Genomic DNA, 12,110 nt, shown 5'->3' with positions numbered 1-12,110 from the left:
ATCATATTTAAGCCAATTACAAATGAGGGACACATTAACATACGCATAAGTGCGAAAGAGAACATCATCATTCCTTCTCGCTCACTCGCGCGCATTACTTTTATCTTAAAAACATTGGTGCCGATACTGGTACAGTCATGAAATATAATGTACCCACTTTAGGACCCTGTCGCACTAACATATTTGACATTTAGTGAGACTTACAGTTCAATTTGTCAAAAAAGTTAATGTGACACGGTACCAAAGTGTATACATATTAATGCTCGTGACCGTACTCATACTTTATTTTAATTCAGCCAGCCAGTTCTCTATCTAGCTCTATATCTTTCTTGCACTCGGTGTAAGTAAGGGACGGCAATATTCCAAACTAAATTAAAATTATGTTTACTTCACCAGAATTGGCTACTTGAGAGTTTTCGGATAGGTATTTTAAAAATTACAAACGCTTATTATAACCTCTTCAAATATTTTATTTTCTCGAAAAAGCTTTATATATAAAATAGAAAAAAAAACATATTTTAAATTTAGCGCGAATACAGTTGGTCAAGTGACATTTTGCCCAATGACGCCACATTTCAACAAACTGTCAAACAATATGGGTGTGGGTTTTTTTTAAATATATTTGTGTATTTTATTGTATTTTAGTGTAGGTTTTTAATTTGACTGTTATATATTTTATTAACATTGTAACTATAATGAATTACATGACTTTTACTTAATTATATTTACGGAATGAAAGTGAATAAATAAATCCTCATTTATAACAGTATAACTTGAAACCTGACAGATAGTCATTATTTTGTGAAATGTGACGTCACACGAAGCTCAATCATGGCCGCCCGTGTTTCGGGTCTTGTAATACACAGATAAAAAAAGCGCATTTTTGTAAAAATAAAATATTTAAAAATGATCTTTATAGAAAAAAGAGATGGGCCGAGTACTCGTTTGATACTCTGTACTCTTCGTACTCGGCGGGTTTTTTGATACTCGTACTCGGCCGAATAACTCGGTTATTTGATAACGAGTAATACAACCATTGATAAATAACAAACTTTTTTTTTATGACGCGCAACGTGACGTGTTTGTTTGCAAACAATCAAGTGACTTAGGAGTTGAAAGGCGTGGGCGGGGTGAGGGGTGTATCAACGCGAGCCGACGTCTTGACCGGCGCAAACCTGTTTGTACTTGTTTACGCGCGCGAAATGCGAATTTGATTGAACCGAGTTACTCGGCCGAGCCGAGTAAAACTCGGTAGTCGTTACTCGGCAAAAGTGTTACTCGGCGCATTTCTAAAAAAAATCTATTGGATAAATATACCATATTCGACGTATTTCATATTTTATTACAACCTTCAAGTAGCCAATTAGCACTAATATAGTTTATGCACTGTATAAACACATTTAGGCATTTTAACTTAACCAATGTTTCACAATATAATCTAACACGAATGTATAGTATACCTGTTTGCTCACTTTACACTGTAAGTATAACTGTCTCTGTCTAACAAAGCGCAATATAGTATATCCGTCTCCGTCTAACGTAGTACAGCTATCTCTGTCTAGCTGTGCGCGGCGGCGCGGTGGTGAGAGGAGATAGGCGAACTTTCGGCTGACTCTATACACATGTCCGCTGCCCGCTCCGCTAGGTCGGTCGTGATCTGTCGAGCAAAACAATACAGGGTGTTAGTGACATCGTAACGAATACTGAGGGGGATGATTCAGCTCATGATTCTGGGTTTGCGGTGGGAAAATTCCATTTGATATTAACTCAGAATAATGAACTGAATCATCCCCCTCAGTATTCGTTACGATGTCACTTACACCCTGTACAAATACGTAAAGGTAGCCATACAAGTGCGCATGGGAGGTAGTGACACCGTAACGAATACTGAGGGGGATGATTCAGACCATGTTTTTGGGTTATTAAGTAGATTTTTTCATCAAAACATACGACGAAAAATTCCCCATTTTACTTTTTTTTGTAGTCGTGAAATGAGCCATGTCAGAGATCTCTGGCGGCTTAATAGTAATCCTGACACCAGGGTTGATGAGGTTGGTTATCCACCTCACAACCCACACGATAGAAGGAAAACGTGAGGAAACCCACATTCCCTTGCAATGTGTTGCGGAGGTATGTGACCTAACCTATACACAGTGTTACTGACATCGCAATGAAAACTTTTGAGAGATGCCTCAGACCATGAGTCTGAGTTGGAACCAAGTGGAATTTTCCGTCTCAAAAGTATGAAACTGAAAATATTTAAAAAAACACTAATACTTTCATGAATTTTCCGACCGGATATTCCACTTGATATCAACTCAGAATCATGGTCTGAATCATCCCCCTCAGTATTCGTTACGATGTCACTAATAAAATGCTGTATATAACGTAAAAATACGTTACAATACGAAATACGTAGTATTCGTTTCTTTTTATTTTGGTGCAATAAAGTGTATTTGTATTGTGTATTGTATTGTAAAGAGTGGCTAACCTGTATCATGGCCGTGGCGGTGGTGTCGGGCGGCAGCTGCAGCTGCTTGAGCAGCAGCGCCAGGTGGTGCGGCGGCTCGCCCGCGGCCAGCGCCAGCTGCAGCAGCCGCGCGCCCATCTCCGTGCGCGCGGCGGCGCGGCGCGCGCCTCCCCCCGGCAGGCGCGCCAGCGCGCGGCACGCCGCCGCCAGCCGCGGCCGCAGCGCCGCCAGACGCGCGCCCGCGCCGCCCACGCCGCCCGCCGGCGACACCAGCCCGCGGATCTGCCGGTAAATATACTTTAGCTTTCCGCCCACGCGCAACAGGTGGCGCCAGTATTCAATTATGAAATCCTGAAACGCGCTATCGAAGTTTACACAGCGCGACGTATATACACGGTAACGAAAACTTCAGGCCATGATTCAGAGTTGATATCAAGTGAAATTTTACGTCGCAAAAGTATGGAACGACAAAATAATTAAATAATTTAAAAAAAAATTCACGAATTTCCGATAGTAAATTCCACTTGATATCAAATCACAATCATGGTCTGAACCCCCTCAGTATTAGTTACGATGTCACTAACACCCTGTAAAACACCCACTACTGACGTAATTGGGGTAAAAATTATGTAACGGAACGTCATGTGGAGCACCGAAATGCTTCCGAACTTCGAAAACTGCGCATCAGGAAGACGTAGGATGTCTTCTGGTTCCCCGCCCACGATACCTAGATATTTTTTTACGCATAACGGAAAAACAAGATGGCCGCCATACCAAGTGCTCAACCTTTAGAGGTAAGTGGGCCATCTTCGGATAAATACGAGAAGAATACTAACCTCCTCACAAACGTGTATATAGTGATAAAGCGCCTGTCCCCCGCTCTCCCAGCCGCTCACTTCATGCCTCAACGCGGCCTCGTTCAACTTCTCCACTAACGGCGCTATACTTTGGAGATCATCTGCAATGAAAATTTAGATTAGGTTAGATATACAGGGTGGTAGTGACATCGTAACAAAAACTTTGAGGGATGATTCAGGCCATGATTCTCACTTGATATTAAATGGAATTTTCCGTCGCAAAAGTATGGAACGGAAAATAATTAAAAAAAAACGAAAAAAATTCATGAATTTTCCGACAGGAAATTCCACTTAATATCAACTCAGAATCATGGTCTGAATTATCCCCCTCAGTATTCGTTACGGTGTCACCAACACCCATACCTATTTGTATGGCTACCTGTATGTACTGGTACGGGGTGTAAGTGATATCGTAACAAATACTAAGAGGGGGGGGGGGGGGGTCTCATTTAGTTCATTTTTCTGAGTTAATATCAAGTGGAATTTTTAATCGCAAAAGTATAGAATTGAAAATAATTAAAAATAATAATAAAAAAATCATGAAAATGCGACGGAAAATTCCACTTGATATTAACTCACGAATCATGGTCTGAACCATACCCCTCAGTATTCGTTACGATTTTACTCACACCCTGATTATATAACATAATTCTATACATAATGTAATCCAAATATCAAGCAACAATTATTTTTATATATACTTCTGCCATTACATTGTATTTTGGAATAATTATGTACCCGAGTAATGAAAAAATAGGTAATTATTACGTTAAAGCTGTACAACCCCATCTATATTGTTTTTTGGTGAAAGTAGCCTGGAAAGTCAATCATTGTTTTCATACGAATTATCAATAAACAGTAAAATATTCATGAATTTTCCAACATGAAATTCCACTTGATATCAACTCAGAATCATGGTCTGAATCATCCCCCTCAGTATTCGTTACGGTGTCACTAACACCCATAGTATGTGTGTAGTTGTAGAAGCGTCATCAACTCACCACCCAACACAGCATCAGGCAGTAACTCCTCGAGCAACACCTTGTGCGCCGCGTTCCACTGCTCGGCGCCCACCAGGTGCTGAGCTTCCACTGCCGGCATGTGCTGAAAATAACACACTCGTTTATAAAAAAAAAATATATCTTTATTCAGTGCGAAAGTTGATGGTAGGGCTGGCAGAGGAAGACCGAGAAGGACTTACGATGACCAAATTGGAGATGTCCTTAGAAAAGGTTCAATACGATCTACTCTGAACCGGCGTGCGTGTATGAAGCGACTGATGAATGTGGAGGAAGCAAGAGAAGTGTGTCAGGATCAAAGCAAATGGAATTCTATAGTCTCTGCTTACCCCGGTGGGAAATAGGCGTGAGTTTATGTATGTATGTATCTTTATTCAGTAAGTAACATAGCTACAATCGGGTAGTTTCCTAGGTCAAAGATAAATGACGAAATTCTGATTACTAAAGCTAAAGACAGATCAAAAGGTGACCAAAAACGTTTTCCTTTTTCTATTTTAACTTATTTATGTGTTTAATAATAAAAAGTGTAATAATAAGCGCGACATTTTGAAATGTTTTCTATGACGTCACAGTGTGCTTTTCCATACAAATTGTATAGCAATTTGGTGTTTTGACGTTTAGTAAAAAGTAACTGTTTCGACTAGTTGGAAACTACCCTATTTGCATCACTAACTGCTTAAGCAAGACACTGGCCCCGATTCCTGCAGACACCGCCTAATTTTATTTTAGGTTATATCCGTCATTTTCGTATCCGTCGAAAAGGAAAGGGACGGATGATTCACAGCTCTTAATTTTAGGAAGAATGAGTAAATTAATGTGTCGGGTTATTGACTGACGTAAAATTTTTAGACGGTTGGTTTAGATTTGTGCTTAAAATTGACGTGTGTTCCATAAATTTTATGCTTGTCGATTACCCGTCCCTTTCCTTTTCGGCGGATAAGAAAATGACAGATATAACTTAAAATAAAATTAGATGGTATTTACAGGAATTAGCACCACTGTTTATGTAGATCTAAATAATTATCATCTCCCTAGCATCATCCTAACACCAGGCTCCGTGGTCCGGTGGTCTGTGGTGGGTGGTAGCGGGGCCGACCTCGCCAGGGGGTGAGGTCGGCGCGCGATTCTAATTGGTGCGGGGCGAATAGTTACTATATTATTATGTAGTATTATTCGGGACCCTCTTTCGTATAATACTTTTTGACCTAATTCAATTAGGCATAACTGCTTAGGCATATTTTTTTAGTCTATTACACAGGTCTGTTGATTACTAGGCGTAATGATCATAGTTAGTAGATAAGTTATAGTATGCCTTGTTAAATTATGACTTTATAATAAAAATAAGCATAAAAAGATATTTTTATGCTTAACAATAGGGAAGCAAAAAGGAGATCCATTTCAAATATTTTATACTTTTTAATCTTTCTGCGTATTTAAATAATTAATATTAAAGATATACTTTTTCAATTTATACATTTGAACATTATAGATTTCAAAGATTATGGATTTTAATGTATAGTCAATTTCGGTATTTTTATTATGGATTCTAATATAGACCCGGTAAATCGATGTAGCGGACCAGCCAGAAATGTCTTTGTTCCATAAAAGTGCGGCCGCTTGACATGATGACGTGAGTTAACAGGTAGTGTGTTCTGCAAGCAATGTTATCATGATGTGTAACGTCATAATAGTCAACAGCTCACCAGATACTTAGCCCTGTGAGCCTGAGCCAGCAGCACCCACCGCTGCGGCACCTGCAGCGTGGCCAGAAGCTGCAGCCGCGCCGCCTGCTCGGCCGTGTCGGCGGCGGCGGGCGCGTGCCGCGACAACACGCCGCGGATCAGGTGCGCGCGACTGTAAACCACATTATACCGACTTAAATACAGTGATAGTTTAGTTCAGTATAAATCATCATCATCACCAGCCCATTAACGTCCCCACTGCTGGGGCACGGGCCTTCCCTATGGATGGATAGGGAGATCGGGCCTTAAACCATCACGCGGGCCCAGTGCGGATTGATGGTTATTAACGACTGCTAATGCAGCCGGGACCAACGGCTTAACGTGCCTTCCGAAGCACGGAGGAGCTCGAGATGAAACCTTTTTTTTGTGGTCACCCATCCTATGACCGGCCTTTGCGAAAGTTGCTTAACTTCAACAATCGCAGACCGAGCGCGTTTACCGCTGCGCCACCGAGCTCCTCCAGTATAAATCAACTATACTAATATACCAAATTTTTAATGGAGATAGTGTCTTGTCAGCTTGTTCTAGAACTATGTTGTAGAACTATATTTACAGGACAATCCCAATACAATAGTTCACTAGAAATATACATACAGGATGTTAGTGACATCTAACTAAAAGTACGGGGAATGATTCAGACCATGATTCCGAGTTAATATCAAGTGGAATTTTTCATCGCAAAAGTATAGAAATGTAAAAAGTATAGAATTAAAAAAAAAGTCATGAATTTTGCGACGAAAAATTCCACTTGATATCAACTCGGAACCATGGTCTGAATCACTGGTCCACAAATACGTGGAGCTGTACGAAAAGAAGCGTTTGAAGATCTTGACGTAACAAATACGGAAGACTCGACACAAGCCCTCCTACAACTATACGTTTAATTCTGCTGGCCAGTTATTCTGTGCGCCATGTGGCCGAACCTTCAAATCGAAGTTCGGTTTTGCTAGCCACATTAGAGCCTATCATAACAACGACCTGGGATAGACGTTTAGGAGTCGCCGTCGCCGGACACGGCTTGGACGCCATGATGATGATCATCCCCCTCAGTATTCGTTACGATGTTACTTACACCATGTATCTCGAGATGTTGCCAGGAAGAAATTACTATTTAGCAGTAAGGCCGCCGATTGTGCTTCTCTTGTCACTTTTGTGATTGTTTTTAGTGTTGTGTTTATATATGCAATAAAGCGTTTTTGTGTTGTATTGTCAAGATACTCACGCGGCGTCGTGCGGGTGGTACTGCAGCGCCTGCACGGCGAGGTGCCAGGCGCCGGCCGCTTCCAGCTGCTCGGCGACGCCACACGCGGACTCCGCGGTCACGCAGCCGAACCACGCGCCCAGCACGAAGCTGGAAAGTTATTTATTCATTTAATGCATCACTTACATCTATGCACATTGGCCCGGATTCCTGCAGACACCTCCTAATTTTTATTTAAAGTTATACCTGTCATTTTCTTATCCGCCGTAAAGGAAAGGGACGGATGATTGTCAACTAGTTAATTAATTAATAGCCTTTTGGCTACTTGACAGTTTTCGTATAAGTATTTTAAAAATTACAAAGTCATTCTATTTTGTTTTACGGTCGCTAAACATTTTCTTTTATGTTGTATAATTTACCTAATGAATAACCCGGGCGAATAAAATAGGCATCTCGCTGGTATGCAATCCGTTTGACGTGCTGTCTACTTAACTCTGTCGGGTTAGTTGTTTTTGATTTCTTCTTAAAATTCGAAACAACATCTTGTCTGTTGATTCTAACTTCTCTAAAATCACACTATTAATAACTACTACACTAGTTGGTTCAAAAACAAATAAACTATACTAATATAACAAATTTTTAATGGATATAGTGGTGCTAATTCCTGTAAATACCATCTAATTTTATTTTAAGTTATATCTGTCATTTTCTTATCCGCCGAAAAGGAAAGGGACGGGTAATCGACAAGCATAAAATTTATGGAACACACGTCAATTTTAAGCACAAATCTAAACCAATCGTCTAAAAATTTTACATCAGTCAATAACCCGACACAGTTAAGTAGACAGCACGTTAAACGGATTGCATACCAGCGACGTACCTTTTTGATTAGCCCGGGTTATTCATTCGTTTACTCATTCTTCTTAAAATTAAGAGCTGTGAATCATCCGTCCCTTTCCTTTTCGGCGGATAAGAAAATGACAGATATAACTTAAAATAAAATTAGATGGTATTTACAGGAATTAGCACCAGTGTCTTGTCAGCTTGCTCTGGAAGTATCTTTATAGGACCATCCCAATACAATAGTTCACTAGAAATATACCTGTATGTATATTAGTGAAGTCAAGTGGAATTTTCCGCCGGTGAGATGACGTCAGCGTGGCTGACCTTGAAATGTAAGTTGTCACTTTTGAGCATACATTGGCCCCGATTCCTGCAGACACCGCCTAATTTTATTTTAAGTTATATCCGTCATTTTCATATCCGTCGAAAAGGAAAGGGACGGATGATTCACAGCTCTTAATTTTAGGAAGAATGAGTAAATTAATGTGTCGGGTTATTGACTGACGTAAAATTTTTAGACGGTTGGTTTAGATTTGTGCTTAAAATTGACGTGTGTTCCATAAATTTTATGCTTGTCAATTACCCGTCCCTTTCCTTTTCGGCGGATAAGAAAATGACAGATATAACTTAAAATAAAATTAGATGGTATTTACAGGAATTAGCACCATTGTTTTGTTGTACCATGCTTTCCCTATACAGTACCTCGTATTCTTTGTGCTCAATGAAGTATATTCTTCTTCTATCGTGTGGGTTGTGAGGTGATTACTAACCCCATCAACCCTGGTGTCAGGGTTATTATTGCCCCTGACATGGCTCATGTAACGACTACGTACTTACATCAGTAAGAAGTAACCGGGACCAACGGCTTAACGTGCCTTCAGAAGCACGGATCATCTTACTTTTTGGACAATCAGGTGGTCACAAAGTGATTTTTGTGATTTGTCCCCACCGGGAATCGAACCCGAGACCTCCGGGATCGTGAGCACATCGCTCAACCACTGGACCACAGAGGCCGTCAATGAAGTATATTTATCTTATATTTAAATAAAATTCAACAAAATGCTTACCACAAGCTGTAGTCCATAGGATCTGGGGTGTACATAGCGGGCTGGAGTTTAGGTCGAGTGTTCATAGCGCGAGCTCTGATCAACTCGTACCGCAAGTCGAGAACGCGACGGTGTTTGCCATTCTGGAAAGAAGCAGCATATTCACGTAAACAGCATCACGCCTGCATCCCCGAAAGGGTGCGCAGAGGTAAGTACACCCACCCCTCGGCAACTGTGTTTAAGTCCCATGTAAGGGGGCGAGACATTAAGGCAACCGGACACTAGTCCTGGAAACCCGTGATATCAATTCATCGCTATTTTTGTTTTATTCAACATGCATACATACATAAACTCACGCCCGTATTCCCCGAAGGGGTGGGCAGAACTACAAATAATAGTGAGCATCAGAATGACTGCCCAAAGCGACAGATCAGTTTTAAAATATTACTAACATCCAATACCTATTAGCTACTATTTAATACCTTTGTATAGATATTTTCTACCTAATTAATAAAGCCTTTTTGTGGAGATTCTAAATGTGGGTGGTCATTCAGACATCAGAATGACTGGCCATTTTTTTCAATTAATTTTCTTATTTATTAATTAGGTAGAAAATATCTATACAAAGGTATTAAATAGTAGCTAATAGGTATTGGATGTTAGTAATATTTTAAAGCTGATCTGTCATTTTGGGCAGTCAGTCATCATGCTCACTAAATAATATAATCAAGAAACTATTGGCAGCCACTTTTGATACATAGCCCTAAGGTGATGGTGGTGGTTTTTATTCAAAGCACCAATAAAAATTTTACAATAAAAATACGGCGTCTGATAAACTTATCGACAGGTTTTCCTGTACAACGTAACTCACCGTCGATCCTTACATTTTGAATTTGAGAGAGCCAATCTTCTATCAACCCTGGCGTCAGGGTTATTTATAGCCGCCAAAGGCCCCTGACATGGCTCATATAACGACTACTTACTTATATCAGTAACTAGTAACCGGGACCAACGGCTTATGGCGTCTTACTTTTTGGACAATCAGGTGATCAGCCTGTAACGTGCTAACCAAACTAGGGATCACAAAGTGATTTTTGTGATGTGTCCCCACCGGGATTCGAACCGGGGACCTCCGGATCGTGAGCCCAACGCTCAACCACTGGACCACGGAGGGCGTTATTTGAGGGCCATAGTATGCAGATCAAAAAATAAACCCTTACATTGAGTAGAGTCACGTCGTATTCTTCGAGGTACGGTGGTACGGGCAGCCTCATACCCATCTCGTCCGCGCGCACGGCCGACAAGTCCACGCCCTCGTCACCCACTTGGCCGTCCACGAACAACCCCTCGTACGTGCGCACCACTTGCTCCAGGGTCGGCACTTGCGGGCACAAGTATCTGGAGTGAGAAAACATATCATTAACAACTATATTTTTTTCTTAAAAGGTGTTAGCGACATCGTAACGAAAACTTTGATGCATGATTCAGACCACGATTCTGAGTTGATGTCAAGTGGAATTTTCCGTCGCAAAAGTATGTAACTGAAAAAAAAAAAAACTCAGAATCCTGGTCTGAATCATCCCCCTCAGTAAGTCACTAACATCCTGTATGTGATATCCGAATTAAAACGGTTGCCTACCCAATGACCGACTGCTTTATTGATCGCTATCAACAAACGCTGTTTAAGAATGAAAAATGCTATTTTGGAATGAATAGTGCTAATTAACAATGCAAAGTGCTATTCAAGAATGCAAAGTGCTATTCAAGAATGCAAAGTGCTATTCAAGAATGCAAAGTGCTGTTTTTAAATGAAAAGTGCCATTTCCCTATTCAAGCACGCATCATCACCTGGCGGTGGCGTGCAGGGCTCGCAGCCAGTCAGCCCGCGCCAGCCCGTCCCGCGGCGCGCTGGCCGCCACCAGCTGCAGCGACGACATCCGCGCCGAGCTCATCAGCTTGTCGGCGCCACATTCACGCCAGAGGGAAATTTGCCGAGTCACCAATGAACGAAACATCGGATCGCCTGGAAAAAAAATGTATAAAATTTCAAATTTATCATGGTTTTGAATGGTTTGGAACTAGTTACTTTTTACGAAATTACTATGGAATTTGTATGAAAAAGCACACTGTGACGTCATAGAAAAACGCGACAAAACGTCGCACTTATTATTACATTTTTCTTTATTAAAATTCATGAATAAGTACAACAAAAAAAAAACAAATGTTTTTCCTTAGTTTTCGATCTGTCTTCATTTAGTAATCAAAAAGCTTTCTCACTTAATCTTAAGGAGTTAAGGAGGATAAGACCAGAGTAGATAAAAGAACAATTTGAAAAAGATAAGCCAGTGTCCGTGCTATTAAAGAGTATAGACAAAATGAACATTCCCACTTTGGAAACATTCTTGGGAACAGCGCATCAATGGCCGCAGTGATACAATGCATGAAATAAGGAATGCATAGTCCCAAACTTCTAAAAAGGTGTCTGTTTGGTTAGGACATTACAGGACATTATAACCATGGAAAGTCAAACCATCACCTATATAAATGGGGCTTAAAGGAGTCGCCATACTGCGAATGTGGTCACCAAGAACAAACCATATCTCACATAGTGAACGAGTGCCCTCTGCACCAGTTCCCAGGTGGCATAGCCGAGCTGCATTGTGTGACGGATGCGGCAGAGACTTGGTTAAGGGAGCTTAAGCTGGATATTATGATCCACACAGGATATTTTATTTTTGTCTGCCATACGCAATAATAATAATTACAGGCTGATCACCTGATTGTCTGAAATAAGATGATCCATGCTTCGGAAGGCACGTTAAGTCGGTGGTCCCGGTTACTACTTACTGATGTAAGTGAGTAATCGTTACATGAGCCATGTCAGGCGCCTTTGGTGGCTCAATTATAACCCTGAGAGTTGATGGGGTTGGTA

General features: G+C 40.9%; 1 protein-coding gene across 1 annotated transcript in view; it reads right to left on the bottom strand.

Moving 5' to 3' along the window:
• Window positions 1–606: 606 nt before the first annotated feature.
• Window positions 607–12,110, bottom strand: part of LOC126379635 (nuclear pore complex protein Nup98-Nup96) — a 61,539-nt gene continuing 50,035 nt past the window's right edge. Inside the window, exons 39-47 of the mRNA XM_050028470.1 lie at window positions 11,027–11,201; window positions 10,399–10,576; window positions 9,200–9,321; window positions 7,311–7,439; window positions 6,050–6,200; window positions 4,329–4,431; window positions 3,307–3,428; window positions 2,492–2,752; window positions 607–1,657 (exon numbers count right to left, since the gene is read on the bottom strand). Of these exons, the coding sequence (XP_049884427.1) occupies window positions 1,559–1,657; window positions 2,492–2,752; window positions 3,307–3,428; window positions 4,329–4,431; window positions 6,050–6,200; window positions 7,311–7,439; window positions 9,200–9,321; window positions 10,399–10,576; window positions 11,027–11,201 (1,340 nt within the window). The 3' untranslated portion in view covers window positions 607–1,558. The remainder of the gene's footprint in view (window positions 1,658–2,491; window positions 2,753–3,306; window positions 3,429–4,328; window positions 4,432–6,049; window positions 6,201–7,310; window positions 7,440–9,199; window positions 9,322–10,398; window positions 10,577–11,026; window positions 11,202–12,110) is intronic.

Source organism: Pectinophora gossypiella, chromosome 29, assembly GCF_024362695.1.
Source record: "Pectinophora gossypiella chromosome 29, ilPecGoss1.1, whole genome shotgun sequence".
NCBI classification, from domain to species: Eukaryota; Metazoa; Arthropoda; class Insecta; order Lepidoptera; family Gelechiidae; genus Pectinophora; species Pectinophora gossypiella.
This window is presented reverse-complemented; position numbering and strand designations above follow the sequence as displayed.